The following is a 16,137-nucleotide window of genomic DNA, read 5'->3' on the forward strand; positions in this document are numbered from 1 at the left end:
TTACAACGTATTCCTATACAGGATTTGTGGCTTAACTTCAAATAACTTCTTGTAGCTCGGGTGCCTGCTGCTTCAGGATGGCGAAGATCTCTGCCCACGCCTTATGTTGGAATTCCTTCGCTTCGTCGCCTGTTGTCAATGCCTGAGATTCGCTGAATCCAGTTAGAATTAGCGGGCCTAGTGGGAAAAGTCTTCTCGTACTCAACATAGTCATTGATCCGCCAGCACCGGCCATGCGACTCGGAGCCTTGAAGTGTTGCGCTGACGAGAGCTTCACCCCCTTCCTCTGCTGTACGAGCGATGAGACGATGCATCAAGCCGACAGCCCACCGCTCATAAAATCGGTCATACTGGCGACCGAGTGATGACCGACAGAGCCCGGGACTAACCGTATTGACAATAGGAGAGTTGTCATCCTTGCCAATCTTCTCTGAGATTGTTTTGATGACGTATTCAAGAAGCAGTTTAGATATGGCATACTGCTGCTGGCCCCCAAATGTTTCGGCGGAATTCAAATGTTCTAGGAGCGGGCCATCGGTTCGAAGACTGTCGGCTTTGACGCGAGTAAAGAGTTGACTGGACACCGCAGTCAAATGAGCTGGCTCAGACCCCGACTTTGATTGAAGTTTAGGTAGGAGAAGTAGCGCGAGTAGAGATGTTGAGAGGGTATTGACTTGAAGAGTCTCCTCCCAGCCCTCCGGAGATTTGGTATAGGCCTTATTCCACAGACCGGCATTCAACAAGACGATATCAATCTTTGTTAACTCATCCTTGGCCCGTTGGGCAAAATCCTTGACGCTCTGAAAGCTGCTCATCTCGAGTTTCCAGACCTGGACTACCCCTGGTCGCTTCGTGCGTTCCTCAATCTCGGCCTTAGTGTGACTGCCTTTTTCGAGATCCCGGATCCCCAAGACAAGAGATTCAACCCCAAGATTGAGAAACTTGATCGCGGCCTCGTATCCCAGCCCTGATGTTGCGCCGGTGAGGAGGACTGTTTTGCCAGCCAGGGAGGTTTTGCCAGCCAGGGAGGTGGTCGGAGGGTCTGTGGAAGAGCTCCCCGGCATTTTTTTGTTTGATAAACAGTACCTTTAATAACAAATATGAGTCAAGGTCGAATTTGGGTGATGAGTATAGCAGTTGGGGTCAGAAAAGCTTCATAACAACCTGGAGGGATCAGTCAGCATGCTGACATCTTCCTTTAGCCAATCAGACATCAGAATTTAGTTCATTGTTCAGCTGTTGAATAGAGTTATTTCTGATAAGAACAGATGATGATAAGGCTATCTCCGTGATGCGTACCTTCAATCCAGAAGGCGGAATAGTTCACTTGACTCGCGAGGCCTTCATGAGATGCGCGCTGCACCGTCTCTGCCGGCCCGACCGAATCCCTGGCCCCTGCTAACGTGCCTCGACCAGACCAACAATTGATGTTTTCTATGATAGTAAGCTTCAGCGGCCAATTGGGCCTTTGGAAGGAAAGAAGAGATGACTTAGCTCCACAATCGACATAAAAAGCGAGGTATTTCCCCGTTTCCAATCCATACGGCACTTTAGTACCAAACAACGACCAATTCCCTGCTCAGAATTTCTCCTGTGACCTACAGCTCGTTGGCCGTTCATCATTTCCGACTGTTGACTTTGATTCAATAGCTACGCATCTAGTCATCTAAATCAAACTTAGAATTCCAGATCCGCGAGTTGAGCACCAGCAGGTCTTTCCCCGTAAGGTTTCTTCTCGTACTTGGAATATGCGCAAGTCCAATTCAAAGAGCTTTCTCATAATACCATGCCGTTGACTCTGTGATACGTAGGGGCATAGTTCTCTCGGGGTATGTGAGCCTTTAATTCAAATGGGGATCCATGATCTTCCAATCTATAAGACAAAGTTCAATTGTTCGGGTTGAGAGCCATTGACCAATGAGACCACACCACCCGAAGTAATATCAACACCTTCCGGAGAACTCGAGCGCATCACGCGAGTAAACGAGAACCAGACAGGCATCCATACTTTTCAGGTGCAACTTGGAATGCATCGCGGACCAAAAAGTGATGCGAGGTGGGGCTGACATGCATAAGTTGGGTTCGGCTCGCTCCGCCCAATTCGAACCCCCCGATCAAGCGTCTCGAAACATCAAAACATCAGCCACGGATCTCGAGCTTACAATGAGCAAGTCCACGCCGAAGGGCCTTGCAATTGTTCGGCATGCTCTCGACACAATTGAAACTATAGCAATATGTCCTTTGGGTCCTTCCTCGCGGACCTGATTACAACGGACGCGTCGAGTCGGAGATTCATCATCGGGCGCTAACGCGATCTACGTGGCAAGCGTGATATCATGGGATCGATGCAGCTTCACTTGCGCCTTGACGCACAACACCACACTATCGGCCAACTGACGACGAACCCAGGTTGTGTGATATGATGGATCCGTTCCCCCCGGTCGGCGTGGATTTAAATGTCCCCCTTGTCGGGCCCGCAACAACGTGGAGTGATGGGCTTGATGAGTTGTGATCCCCGCCTTCTTGGGGCAGCAATTGCACCCCGCTCATATGCACGCTACAGTACTTGAGGGGAAGCCTTTCGCGTCAGTTACAATTATCTTTAGAGACCCCTTTGGTCCAAGTCTTTTCCATATTACGCGGTGAATGGCCCCTGTCCTACGAGAGGTTACCCAGACCATCACCGAGGGCTACACCACAATCGGGACTGTTGCTCCTCTGAGGAATATTGGCACAAGGCCAACGGCCAATTACACCAACGGTACTCTTCAAGATCGTTCAGTGACGGTTCTCGCAGATAGCACCGCCGCCACCCCTACAGATACCCGTATAATTCCTACGGGTGGCCGTGATGATCTTTCGGGCGCTGCTAAAGGTGCCATTGTTGGATCAGTATTAGGAACTGCTTTTCTCATCGCCATGGTATTCCTATTCGTTTCATTTCGTCGCCGCCCTTCCGGGCGGAGGTCAAGCAAAGGATCCTCGAAACGCAAGTCGGTTTCGAGCAAGGAATTGGACTTAGAAAGCTCGCCTCCGAGTTCACCGGTATCTCTACCTCCACCTCCGCCTCCAGATCCTGAGCCTGATCCTAAGCCTGAACCTGAGCCTCCATTGGCTCCTGATCCACCACCTACTGAACCCGACCCCGAGCCCGAACCCAACCCGGAACCTCCAGCAGAGGCGGATGCAGAGCCAGGACCCGCCCCAGAACCCGAATCAGAGCCAGAAGTCCCAAAGGAGCCTAAGCCCGAAGGCGAGGCAAGCACTGCCGAAGCTGAGCCTGAAGCAAATAAAGAGCCAGTAGCAGACCCTGAATCCGAACCAGCCCAAGAGCCCGAGCCCACGCCCGAGCCAGAACCCGAACCAGAAGCAGCACCTGCCCCTAATCCTGAGCCCGAGCCCGAGCCCGAACCACCAGCCGAACCTGAGCCGGCACCAGAGCCGGCGCCAGAGCCTCAAATCATCGAGCCTAAGAAGCCAGTGAGGACTGTTTACAAGAAGCGGAAGCGGAAGATACCCCCAAGGGTCGACACCTGGCCCGGCGAAGGACCTACGTACGTCCAGCGACCATCGAGGCGCAAGAAGTGATTTCTTATGACTCTTGCTTGATCGGTCCAGCTGGGAAATTTTGAGTTATGCACCACCCCAGTTTCGTACTTGTTTCTTTAACTAAGCATAGCAGCACTCCCTGTATGAGATGTAAATCCAAGTGTGATCAATACTATAACTATCTCTTATTTCTTTTAATCCCGGCATTGACAAATCGAAGAGGCAATCAACTTGAATGTGCTCAACTAGTCTGGTGCTATGGTTTACCCCTCTCCCCTCCACCCCCCAGCCCACATACTAATACTAGCATGTTGTTCTGTTCTTCAGAGTTAAGTCAATGAAATGTCACCTATAATCCACGATCTCATATTACTCAGGAAAATGTATTGAGACGCGAAAAATGTACGCATATCGACGAAATATGGTGTTCCAACCGGGGCTCTATCACTCCAGGGAGAATCCCAAAACTCATCGTCCAAGAGTCCCACAGACTGGAACCCGAGGTATAACCAGCACCGTGCTACGTCTATTTCTGTTGAAATCCATTGCATAGACCTAATACCTTCATTGCCCTTTTTGGTCCTCAAGCTGCCGCCACAAAGCTTCTCTCTTCGACCGTTCTTCACGCAAGGTAGACTTTTTGACCATGAGACGAAGATGAAGGCTAAGACACTTTAGCTCTATTTGGGTGAGGTGTCTCTTGCGTGCTTCTCATAATCTCCTTCCACGAGCCGCTCAATGCCCTGCGCCCATGTGTCCTGCGCCGACAAAACAGAAGTACGCCTTTGGCGTACAGGAGATGGTGATTCCTTCGCGACAGGTGTACTCTGTTCCGCGTCTCGAGCGTCCTTCAGGAGCTCTTCGCTGCTTACTCGAATTGAGACACGTCGTCTACATCTCCCACGTCTTGACCCTGGCGGTGGATGCGAGACTTGCGATATATCTGATCCGACTGAGGATGCTCGCGAGGATGGCGGGGAGTCTCTGTCCGTGATCTCCTCGTCTTCCTCGAAAGACGGAGACGGGGACGTAAAATGTCTTGGTAAGCTAGAAGCCATTTTAGAGTACGTACATTTCACAGAGGATGGAGACAACGTGGGTGGAGGCCTTCGCGACAAGGACGACGTGTGATCATACTCATGAGCTTAGGGGCATGGCATGAGGGGTCTGGCGAGGATCTCTTGCTTGCGGGGTTTCGAGACTGTCTAGGGTGCTCGGGCTGTGCATTCGGTCAGCCTCAATACGAACTCTAGCGGCGGTGATCATGTCCAACTCTTGTTTCTTTAGAAGACTATATATCTAAATTAAAATGAAGTGAGAAACTAGTACCGCGGATTACTTGAGTAACATAATTTATAATCTTTTGTTATTACTATCGTTATCTAAATCTAACGGTGAATTATTCTCTCCTCCGAGACCGATGCTTGCCCCAATCTACCTCAGGATGCACAACACGCATATGTCGTCCCAGCGCAGAATCGCGGCTGAATATTTTCTCTTCAGTACAGAGATGGCACTTTACTTTCTGCCTGCGCGGATTGTGTATGGTATCATCGTGCCGTCTTAAGGCAAAAGAGCGCGAGAAGGTGACGTTGCATGGCTTTCCAGTAGATGGATTGATGCAACTGCATTGGAATGGGCCCTTCTGAGTTGGAGACTTGAATGACCGTTTAAGGATAGCTTTTAGGTCAGGCTCGTCTTTCTTTGCCGGGTGGTGGATCTTGACATGTCTGCCATATTTTCTCAGGAACACATTTCAGGAGAATAGGGCTTCGTCATCACCTTACCTTTCAATGTTATCTAGTTTTGTAGAGGAACATCTCTCGTTTGGACAAAAGGGACATATGTATACCTTTTCCAACCCATCAATAGTAGTGCTGTGCGATTCATAATGCCGGTGCAACTCTAGGAATGTTGCGAAACCCACACCTGCTTTTCCACGGGGACAAGTCCCTACCGGGCAGTGATGAGGTAGCTCGGGAGGCTGGTCTGGATTTGGTCCGGGTGTTGATGAAACCTGCTCTACATGAGCATTCGTATCGTCCACCGATAAGTTGGCTGGACTTGCATCGGTACAATCAGAGTTCGCTGTAGACTTCTCTACTGTATTTTCCTGCCATGTTGGAGCTGGAGGCCTACTGCAATAATTAGGATAATAATTATGCCAATAAAGAGGAGGGTAGGCAGAGTCGGAGCTAGTCGGAGTGGAGTTGGACTCGAATAGATTCTTATTAGGTTGGGGGCTGTCACAATATCAGTGATTTTATCCAAACAGTGGGGGTAATCGGCCTTACTTCAGAAAGTCCTCCGTTTGCGCATGAGGCACATAGGGCGCATAGGGCACGTAGGGCAGTGGTGGGGTAGACCCCGAAGTCATTGAGGGTGGTGATGCGAACTCATTCCAGCCTGGTGAAATTCCTCCGCCGTTATCCCAGTTGCGAACATAGCTTAGCAGCTCATCGCTCGGGACGTTCACTAAGGTCCGCCGACGTCGTTTTCCCGATCCAGGTGGATGTGAGCAGCCTGAAACTTCTGACGCTGGACTTCCGGACTGCGACCGCGGCGGGACTCCGCCACCGGACGAAGGAGACGGGAACCTCTGCGACGAGGGTGACCTTGGCGACAAAGGCCTCGGGACGTTTAGCGGAGGGAATGAAGAATGCAAAAAATCTTCTTCTTGAGCGACTTTGGGTTTGTCGAGCTGCGCCAACAGATTGCTGTCCGTTCGATCCCGACTAGACGGTTGACGAGTCTTGTACACGCATTCATCTGCGAAGCTCAAGCAACTAGAGCATGGTGGCCCCTCTCCATTGCACTTGATCTTCCTGCGTCTGCATCCTTCGCAAGCCTTCAAGACTCTTCGTGTGCTGATCATCACTTCCTGATTATTTTGGAAACCAGTTCTTGAGGCTGCGGACGGGCTGAGGAGATGCGGTCACTTGGCGCTGACGCCCAATAGCAATGCTCATCTCATCGGCAATTCATGCAGGACAAGATATTCGAATCTGTGCCTGCAAATGAGATTGATCGCATAATTTGCTTGAAGCACATTGTCTCCTCAAAGCGAGCACGCCCAACGAGAGGATCACTTCGATTACCGTATGTCTCCGAGCGTTGGCTCGGTTCGTTAAAATGAGCAAGCTCTCGTGTGGGACTAGGCGTAAGTGGAGGACTCGAATCAAGTTATACACGTGTATATCAATGACAGGTGCCTAAAGCAGATGGAGCCAAAACGAAAGCGAATACTCGAGTTCAATCCGTAGCCCGACAGACCAGATCCGAAGCGCTTGCATCCTCGGGTGGGGTTGCATGTGGATCATGCATTACAAGGCAGACTCCGCGTAGGCAGCAAGGAGTACTCAGCGCTTAAGAGTATGCACACACCCCTGCACTTGTTTCATAAATGCAACTAACGCGGGCAAATCTCATGAGAATATTGGTCATAAGTGGTGGGGCTTCGCGCGGTGCGGTCCCCGCCCCCTGTGAGAAACCCTTAAGACTGCGAAACTGCCACCAGAGCCAGAATGGCTATAGATTGATACCTTTTCCTCTTGATGATGGTCACCTTATAGTATGAAGCTATTGTTTCTCATCTTGCTATTTGCACCAGTCGCGCTGGCCGATGACTGGGAGGACTTTACGAATAATCTTGCGACCGATCTCGTATGTATCTCGGCATTCTGGTGATACGCGAGGCTAACACCGGCGTTCCACCCTATTCTAGGCTCCTTTAATCACTCTTTTTGGAGAACAATTGACGAAGCAGTTCCTGTCCGAGTCTATCAGCTACCTAGATAACATTATATTCGCCCTTTCACCTCTGGGGGGTATTAACCGCAGTAGTATCTCTCATCCGCGTGTGCGGTAGCTCTTCATTGAAGGCGTTCATCGGCCGAGCGCAGGAAGGGCCCGCAGAGGCTGAGAGTGAATTGTTGCCATGTGTCTCTGGATCTACAGCGGAATTATTCAACGACGGCGGCATATCGCGTGTTTTTGGTAGACCCAAGATTTTGGAAATCGTTGCTGTGGAAGAGAAAGATTCTGCAACGGGAGAGTCGTCTGTTGAACTCCAGACTTTGCGCGGCGTACTGGGATCAGATGCCTGGAAAATCAAGGGGTCGAGCCAAAATACTCATCCTGATGACCTATTGGAAGGACCAGAGCTCGACACTCCAAATTTATCGCTGAACAAAGGAATCAGGAGGAGGGACCAATTTTGGTTCTACTGTGTTGCTGTGGTCGGCGCAATCTTACAAATCGGTACGTTCAGGAATTCTACTAGTACCTGCGCTAGGAAAAAACTAAATTTGAGAAGGTGTCATAATCTACGCAGTCGTCACTGTTTATATTGTGCCTGGAAGTTTCAAAGTGGACGGGAAAGCTGTTCCCAAGTATGCATTCCCACTGTATATTATTGGTACAGTGTTCTTGTTCATGGGGATGATGAACAGTGCCATACTAATAGGAAGATCGTCGCACAACTACACACTCGTACCGAACAAACCAAGCAAGGTATACTGGTTGCAACCCGGCAATCAGGTCGTCGGGGACCAAGTGTTCAATGCCTTTTTGGCCGTCAACGCAGAGCCTCTGGACTCCATGAGCTATATCAAGTCTAGGAGAGGCCGGCTGGGGAAGAACCAAAGTATAGAGACTTACGCGACTATATCTCTTACCATGGTTGGGTTTATCTTCCAGTTTATCGGGGAGAGAGGGCTGCATAGCTCAGTGATCCTTGCCCAGCTAGGATCCACGTTTATAATGGCAATCTTGAGAACTTGTCTTCGAACCCAGAGAATGAACGAGGACCAGAACGAAATTCTCGCAGAAAGAGAGCTGGCTTCATACAAGCAACAGGAACTGGACGCGTTTGCCCTTTTCCTGACCGAGGTTGAGACTTTTAGTCCGATATTTACGCCTGTTCCTCAGACCCCGCCAGGTGGAAACCCATCACGCACTGAAAAGCATCTCATTCAACGAGTGATAGATACACGGAAGCGCATTGCCGATCTCACCACCTGCTCCAAGGATGGGTCAAGTGTTTCCTGGGATGAATTTCCAATTCGCATGACAGCTCAAAAATTGGCGAAAGCCATCGAGCGTACAATGGATCTGTTGAATTTGTGGGGAGCAAAGTTCGACAAGTCATTCCACTTTGAGCTTACCTTCGACTGCACTTCCAGTTCTCCCAAAGTACAATACCCAGGCCAAGGTACTTACAAGGTTGAACTTTCGAAACGCGGCGACGCGCTCCGATGGCATCTCGATGCGAACGAGCTAGAGGCTATTTTAGGTCTTTGGATTTGGTCTCTTAACAAAGAGGATGAGATCTGGCAGACCAAAAGGCCTCTTATGCGAGTGGTTGGCTCCGATGAAACCGCATCCGATATTGGAGAGGCTTATTTGTGTTTCCAAAAATGGATATTCCGACAAACTGAACCGGAAATCATCTCATCAGACGCCATTGATACAAAGAGGAGAAGATTTGGTTACAAGTCTGATGTTCAGTCTCAAGACGAAATCCTTGCAATGGCAACAGAAAACGAGATGGAGGTTATGGCGGCGCAAGATATCTATGCAGTATTCTTGAAGGCTGCAGTTCGTCATCTTGACTCGCTCAGTGGCGAGGTGGATGTGGCTCCTGGGCTTTTTAACTCATGGGTTATCACTCACGACAAGATAGATGCCCTAGTGCATTGCTTTGAAGAAAGCCAACTGGGGACGAGAGAGGACGCACTCCTATGCCTCATCTTCATTCTCAAATCAAGTGGGATGCTGCCATATTTAGCATCTGACAGCAAGGAAATCCGAAAGCGAACCGAGCTTCTGATACAAGGTGGACATTGGAAGGCAGCGTTTTCTTTGCATCGCTGGTTGTGTGAGCGGACAGAGGGGGTGGAATTTGAGAGGTCTGTGTATAACCTTGGGAATCTGTGCCGCCGTGCGTTGCTTGAAACAGAGGGTTCTGTTCAGGATGAGGGCTTTGAACAGCTGTGCCAGTTGTTAGAGGGCGACATTCGGCTCCCCTTCTTTCAGGCTAACCAGCAATCAAAGTTGTATCAGTGGCTCCTGTCATCGGATCGATCGGATTGGTGGCAAGGATTCTCTAGGCAGCTTAGCTGGGTTGCATGGTCAATTTCACTGAAACTTCCCAAAATGGAAAGAATACAAGCAAAGCTCAGCGCCTCCAGTTCTCCGAGATATTCCAGTCTCTTCTCAAGTTCCACACTTGGTGAGGAAACAACGCAAAAGGGTATTCGAACTGCACAAGACTGGCTTGGCTGTCGAAGAATGGATTACCAGCGAATAGAAGGTGAAGATTTTCATAGCGAGCGTAAAGCTGCTATGTTGTGGGCACTGCATGGATCGCATTTTGCTTTGTTATACTGGCTGATTCTTATCTGGATTGACCTTCGCGATGAGTATTCTCATCTAATGACAAACGTCTGGCACTTCCTGGTGAGAAATCAGTCAACCTGGATGCTCGATGTTCTAAGCAGGCAAGGGATAGGTATCAATTCAGTGAGTAATGAAGGCCGATTTGGTTTGCTCTACGCGGTGTTCGATGAGCCACCCTGTCCAGATGGCGTCCGATTTTTACTGGAACATGGAGCGAATCCTGATGGCAATGATGAAGTCCCCGACAGGCGACCATTGCTATACACATCTGCAGAAGGCCTCGAAGAACTCACAAGAATTTTGCTAGACTATGGGGCAAACGTCGACCAAACAAATAGGGCTGGCCTGACTGCGCTTTTCTGCGCATGCGATAGCAAGCATATAAAAATAGCGCGTCTATTGCTCTCTCGAGGTGCCACTATCAGTTTTGCACCATACGATGAGAGGTCACCCCTTGCGGTAGCTATTTCCGGTAGAAATGCCGAGATGGTCCAGCTTTTGCTCGAGTTTGGTTGTGACGTGAACTTCCAAGGGGATTACGAGCGCAACCCCCTTGTCGTCGCGGTGACAGTTGGATTCAATTCTATCATACCGCTTCTTCTAAGCAAAGGATGCGATGCAACGATCCGCGGCTTCGATGGAAAATCCATCGCGGAGTTTGCGGAGGAAATTGGAAACTTCGAAGCAGCATCGATTTTGAGACGCGGCATTCTGCCCGAGGCGCCAGACTAACCTACGAGGTACATCGGCCCTCAGGTTGAATGGTATTGAGGAGGTTATCCAATCAGCCCCACACTACTTTTCTGATCTGCTCCGTGATATACCTTTTTGGGCTTGTGGTGCGGGAAGTGAGGGGATTGTTGGTCTAGATTGGGTCAAGGGGGGTGAAAACTACTTTCGGAGGATTTGCATCATATGAGACTTGAATAAATCGATATTAGTAGTGAATGACTGAAAATAACTGCCGATCCATCTGATATATTTCTGCATGTGCATACCGAACGCACTAAGACAATCGGGCTTTGAGGATGCGGGCTTATGATAGTATGTTGAAGGATTAAACTAAAAAAAAGCTATCTTTTGGCACAGACCGTTGCCGATTACCGGACTGATTCCGAGGTGCCAGTCACGTAGTGGCCACGCCCTCCGAGGTTGGCATAAGTAGCGCATGGACTCTTTCGCTGATCTCAAATCTTCCTTCGGCATGATAATATGAGCGAGTATTGCTAAAAGCAGTTCGTTGAGATTCGGTATCTTCCAAAGCCGTCACTTTGATAAAGAACAATGAAGCTACCGCGCACACTACACTATCTCGGATTGAATCTAGTACTCAATGTGTCCTTTGCACGGTCTTTGGAAGCTACTACGCAGAGGCAAGCCATCATAATAGATACGGACATCTTTGGAGATGTTGATGATGTGGGGGCTCTTACAGTGGCCAACGTACTTCAAAACTGTGGACTCGCAGCGATTAAGGGAATCGCCATTAACACACCCTCAAAATACGGAGCTCTTGCAGCAAGCGCGCTCACCACTTATTTCGGCAATGGTGATGTCCCGATAGCTGCTTTACGGCCACTCACTAATGAGACATATTTCGACGATTATGAGTTCTTGTAAGTTAATATGCAGTACTATGTGTCATCCGTCAATTTCTGACGAAATATCACAGAAGGAGTGAATATGCCAGCAAGATTGCTACTCACTGGCCCAGAAATCTTCAAGATGAAGCATCCACGCCCACACCACTGGAATTTTATCGTCAGACGCTGAGTGGTGTCGCGGATAACAGCCTGAACATCATTTCAATTGGCTTTCTGACAAATTTGGAAAGCCTTCTGAAATCCGGAAGTGACGACTTTAGTGCACTTTCCGGGAAGGATCTCATCTCTGCCAAGGTCAAGGAATTGGTTGTCATGGGAGGCAATTACCCATCGGGGTGGGAGTATAACTTTGGGTATAAAGATCCCCAGAGCACGGCTTACATTTTGGAAAACTGGCCAGGAAATGTGCCGATGACTTTTTCTGGATCCGAACTCGGAGGGAGTGTCTATACTGGAGAGAACCTCGCGCAAAATTCGCCACCAAATTCCCCTGTTCTGTCCGCATATCAGTGGTATGTTGGGCGCGGATCAGCCATCCGGCCATCTTGGGATCCTATCACGACTCTCTACGGCATCCTGGGAATTGATGGATTCTCGAAGATCGGAATGAAGAACTCGCTCGCCTATGCGAATGAAGGCGGATATAACAGTATAACTTCAAAAAATGGATCTAATGCATGGGTCAATGACACCAGTGTCACCAACCAGCATTACTTGAAGCTGGCGGATGGCGTGACGAACTCGAGTATGGCCTGGCTACTTGATCAATTCTTTACCCATGACCCAGCTCAGCTGACATGCATTGGTTGATTCTATCAGTAGAAGCGTCGAAATCCAGTGGAAAATGCAAGATGCCAGGGGGGGCTTTCTTCGTTGGAACTTTTGGTTATGGGGAGCCTCGGAGTGCTTACCGCACTATGATTGACGTGGCGCAAACATATTTGCAGCTACCGCCGGTCAGCAGATACGGGGGGGTTAAGAGACGTTTATAAATAAAACTGAAGATTACTTGGCCGAAGCTGGGCGGCTAGAGATAGATTACTCCCTTCATAACAGAGTTAGCCCCCGCCTTGTAGGTCTGAGCTGTGACTGGCTGCTCCCGTCACACTTTTGAGTTCTAATTTACTTGGCTGCCCTCGTGCCCGCCAATAAAAGACATGAGCCCCGACGATCCACCCAATGTAGCCCATCAGACGGTTTGGAGGGAACCTGTAAGCGCCCAACATGCAGTAGCCCAGTGTGACGCCGCAGCTGCCAATGCAATGGGATTACAAGCCCGTGTCCATAATAATAGGAGCTTCCCCATGGCCTCGAAACTACTCTCCATATTCTCTTTTGGCCTTGATCTGTTCTCGATTTGTCTCTGCAGGGCCCTGTTCCTTGACCTAATATCCCATTGCATCGATATCTTACCGTTGGCATCTGCTTCGCAAGGGAACTGTTTAGATTACCCCGCAGAGCTTCATATCGCATCATAAAATGTCTCAACATTTTGCTCCTCCCCCCCAGCAGCAATTTGCACCCCCTCCGGCGTCAGGTAAGATTCATAATCTGCGCTATCCTGCGAATTCAAATAGCTAACGAGGTCGCATAGCTCCGGCACACCAGACAGGTAATTACCTATCGGCTACGCATGCCATTGTTACCCTCCAACTCACGATGCCCAGCTTTCTTTCCCCCGCCTCCACCGCAAAGCCCCCCCTCCCAAAACAAGCCAAGTCCCACAAATCAGCACCCAGAATCCAGGCCACGGCCAGGGGTATACCCAGCAAGCATATAATCAGCAAGCATTTCAGCAAAATGCTTCTGTCCCCCGGATAGAGAGAATACCAGGTGGAGCGCCCGCTCAGCAGGATTTCCGAGGTGCAACTGCAACAAGCGAGGACAATGTCGGAACCTTCAATGGTGGCAGCTATCGCGTCAGCCACCGTGATGTCAACTCGATTCTTACGGTGCAGTTAGCCATGGGCGCACCACTCATCGTCAAACCAGGCGTCATGATCTCGATGTCAACCACCATCACATTGAAGGGAGAATTCCATTTCTCTTGGAAAAAGGTTATTTCGTCAGGCAAAATGAGCATGTCCCACTACACCGGCCCTGGAGAGCTTATCCTAGCCCCTTCGAGCCTTGGTGATCTCATGGTGCTTCCCATGCGGGGAGATAAAGAGTGGTTGTGTGGCAGAGATGCTTTCTTAGCCCATACCTCTGGTGTCAAGCATGATTACGTATCCCAAAGTCTTTCCAAGGCCGTGTTCTCTGGCGAAGGTCTCTTCGTCTATAAATTGACCGGCACTGGGATTATGTGGCTGCAGAGTTTTGGTGCTATCATCAAGAAAGATGTAAGCTCCTAGTATACTGACCTATCGATTTTGGGAAATGGCTAATTCCGTATTCTCTTAGCTTGTCGACGGTGAGTCCTACTATGTCGATAATGGTCACCTAGTGGCCTGGAACTGTAAATATACCCTGGAGCGTGTCGCAAGTGGCGGTATCATATCAAACTTCGCAGGAGGTGAAGGGCTTGCGTGCCGATGTGAAGGGCCAGGCACAGTGTACTTGCAGACGAGAAACCTGAATGCATTCGCCATGCACATGAAGGTCAGCACCGCAAGTGGCTGACGGATATGCGTCGAGGAAATTGCCTTTTTGTCTATAGGTCAGCGTTTATTGGCAGAACATGTATACAATCAACATGCAGAGCAGGGCTCCTTGCATTTCATAACCAAAGCAAGCATATTACCAGTACACATGTCCAAACTTAAGGTCGTTAATCTTTTTGAATTGATATGAATACCGTACAGCATTGCGGACATATCAAGTCTCATTCCTAATGAACGAGTCTATTTTCAAGTCATATCCTCATTTCAAACCCACAATGGCAGGCCGCGACCCCCGAGGTTCGGAAAAGTAAATGCTCTCCTGAGTTTATCCAGCTTAGCCAGTACGCTTCCTGTTGAATTGATTAGCATGTGGTACTGTGAGATTCGTGATGTGGGGACTTACCGGCGTCCGACTTGTCCACGGAAACCAGTCTTGATAGTCGCGACGGAACGACGACTGCCACAGGAAAGACAGGTACAGAAGTATAATCTGGGAGAAAAAGTCAGTAACCATTGGAAAGACAAAGTGTAGGGCATAGGTAGCATACCGGTTCTCTCCCTTGTTGAGTTCGGTATCGGGGCTGCGGCAGGTTTTGCAGGTGACGTATTCGACTATATTCACATTAGCGAACAATCCAGCGAGTATTGTACTTCAGGCAATAATTACCAATGTATCGACGCAAAACACTCTCGATGGCACGCTGGACGAAACGACCCTTGATGATAAGACGTCCACTTCCGTCAACACTACCACTGGTACCCAACCTTGTTCATGTTAGCGGGTGGTGGCAAGAAGTAAGATTGGGAATGACTCACTCAGCAAAAAGATAGGCAATCAAATGCTCTGGCGAACGCTTCATACGACGGCTGATATCCTGAATGTTGGCGAAAACAGTCTAAACCCGTATTAGCACCTGAATATGGCGCAAAATGGCTCGCTCAATCCCTACCTTTCGGTTACCCTCGCGCAACATTTGAGGAGGAGGAATTTTGTATGATTTGGTTCCGCTCGCGAGCATGTCGGGGTGGTGGCTTTGGATGAGGTTGAAGAAGCGGGAAATGAGCAGGGAGTAAGGAATCTGCTGAGTGGATGACTGGTTCCAGATACCAGTGCCGAGTTCGGGGTCTCCCTCAGGCACGGGCTCCTCCTCAGGCTGGCCCTCATCGTTGTCAAGGCCAGCCTCAGCAAGCTTGGAGTCGAAATCGCCGGTGTCGGGGGGTCTTTTTCGACTTCTTCTTCTTCTTCTTCAAAGCGGATGGGTCGAACTCGGCATCGCCGGCAGGGGTCTCGCCTTCCTCGCCTTCCTCGGTATCCTTTGACTTCTTGGACTTCTTCTTCTTGGAGAGACCCTTGAACATCTCAGTCACCTCGTCAACATCCTTATCTGTGGTCACAGTCGCGCTTGTTAGTCGGTCCTTCGTCGGAGTGTTGATGGCATTTCTCGTACCAGCAGCGGCATTGCCATTAGCGCCCTCGGTAACCTCGCCGTTGGTGTCGGTGATCACGTCACCCTCGGTGAACGCGACGGATTTGCGCTGGCTCTTGGCTTCGACTTCCTGTAAATACCTCATGATTAGAAGTGAAACAACATATGGCAGTATTTAAATATGCGTCGTGAAAGATACACTCCAGAAATCGCCAAACCAACGTATTCAAAAGGCAGTTTGAACGGAGGTTGTGGCGATCTTCTGTAACGGAGGGGCAACGCAGAAAATGTGCATGTGGGCTGATTGGGAAAGACCAGGGAGAGACATACAGTGTCCGCCATGTTGGGTGGTTGGACTGGCTCTTTCTTGATACCTGAGAAAAGCTCGGGTATGGCGTCAAGTAGCGGATCGAAGGTCGGGGTTATGGGCAGCAGCGAAGTTATATCGATTCCACTTTTTATCGACTCGGTGGCGGGACACGTGAGATGACTCAGTGTGTGGGCGTTTGCAGATCACGTGGATCTGGCGGAGCCCGGGGGAAACAACATAGACTC

The 16,137-nt window shown here is 49.6% G+C and overlaps 7 protein-coding genes across 7 annotated transcripts; 5 read left to right on the forward strand and 2 right to left on the reverse strand.

Annotated features, from left to right (window-relative positions):
* Positions 1-37: 37 nt before the first annotated feature.
* N7468_009499 (putative short-chain dehydrogenase/reductase family protein) lies at positions 38-1,064 on the reverse strand (the record flags this gene model as incomplete). Its single annotated transcript, XM_058478795.1, has 2 exons — positions 38-152; positions 202-1,064. 2 exons carry the CDS (start codon positions 1,062-1,064, stop codon positions 38-40), a joined length of 978 nt encoding a protein of 325 aa, XP_058327125.1.
* A 1,582-nt stretch (positions 1,065-2,646) lies between these two features.
* Positions 2,647-3,588, forward strand: N7468_009500 (uncharacterized protein; the record flags this gene model as incomplete). Its single annotated transcript, XM_058478796.1, has 1 exon — positions 2,647-3,588. The coding sequence occupies one exon, from the start codon at positions 2,647-2,649 to the stop codon at positions 3,586-3,588; it is 942 nt and encodes a 313-aa protein (XP_058327126.1).
* A 712-nt stretch (positions 3,589-4,300) lies between these two features.
* N7468_009501 (uncharacterized protein) lies at positions 4,301-4,680 on the forward strand (the record flags this gene model as incomplete). The annotated part of the gene is made up of 2 exons (XM_058478797.1): positions 4,301-4,468; positions 4,507-4,680. The coding sequence occupies 2 exons, from the start codon at positions 4,301-4,303 to the stop codon at positions 4,678-4,680; spliced, it is 342 nt and encodes a 113-aa protein (XP_058327127.1).
* A 2,442-nt stretch (positions 4,681-7,122) lies between these two features.
* N7468_009502 (ankyrin repeat domain-containing protein) lies at positions 7,123-10,680 on the forward strand (the record flags this gene model as incomplete). The annotated part of the gene is made up of 4 exons (XM_058478798.1): positions 7,123-7,212; positions 7,274-7,376; positions 7,507-7,809; positions 7,865-10,680. The coding sequence occupies 4 exons, from the start codon at positions 7,123-7,125 to the stop codon at positions 10,678-10,680; spliced, it is 3,312 nt and encodes a 1,103-aa protein (XP_058327128.1).
* A 552-nt stretch (positions 10,681-11,232) lies between these two features.
* Positions 11,233-12,362, forward strand: N7468_009503 (uncharacterized protein; the record flags this gene model as incomplete). The annotated part of the gene is made up of 2 exons (XM_058478799.1): positions 11,233-11,564; positions 11,624-12,362. The coding sequence occupies 2 exons, from the start codon at positions 11,233-11,235 to the stop codon at positions 12,360-12,362; spliced, it is 1,071 nt and encodes a 356-aa protein (XP_058327129.1).
* An 857-nt stretch (positions 12,363-13,219) lies between these two features.
* Positions 13,220-14,174, forward strand: N7468_009504 (AIM24 family protein; the record flags this gene model as incomplete). The annotated part of the gene is made up of 2 exons (XM_058478800.1): positions 13,220-13,894; positions 13,956-14,174. Coding segments are annotated over 2 exons (894 nt in total), but the record flags the coding sequence as incomplete, so codon positions are not given.
* Positions 14,175-14,489: 315 nt separating this feature from the next.
* N7468_009505 (translation initiation factor eIF2 subunit beta) lies at positions 14,490-15,924 on the reverse strand (the record flags this gene model as incomplete). The annotated part of the gene is made up of 8 exons (XM_058478801.1): positions 14,490-14,505; positions 14,559-14,645; positions 14,704-14,767; positions 14,823-14,920; positions 14,972-15,051; positions 15,106-15,376; positions 15,423-15,712; positions 15,913-15,924. 8 exons carry the CDS (start codon positions 15,922-15,924, stop codon positions 14,490-14,492), a joined length of 918 nt encoding a protein of 305 aa, XP_058327131.1.
* Positions 15,925-16,137: the final 213 nt, after the last annotated feature.

This window comes from Penicillium chermesinum (assembly GCF_028974085.1).
Source record: "Penicillium chermesinum strain IBT 19713 chromosome Unknown utg000007l:1.0-2695246.0:1.0-2697696.0, whole genome shotgun sequence".
NCBI classification, from domain to species: Eukaryota; Fungi; Ascomycota; class Eurotiomycetes; order Eurotiales; family Aspergillaceae; genus Penicillium; species Penicillium chermesinum.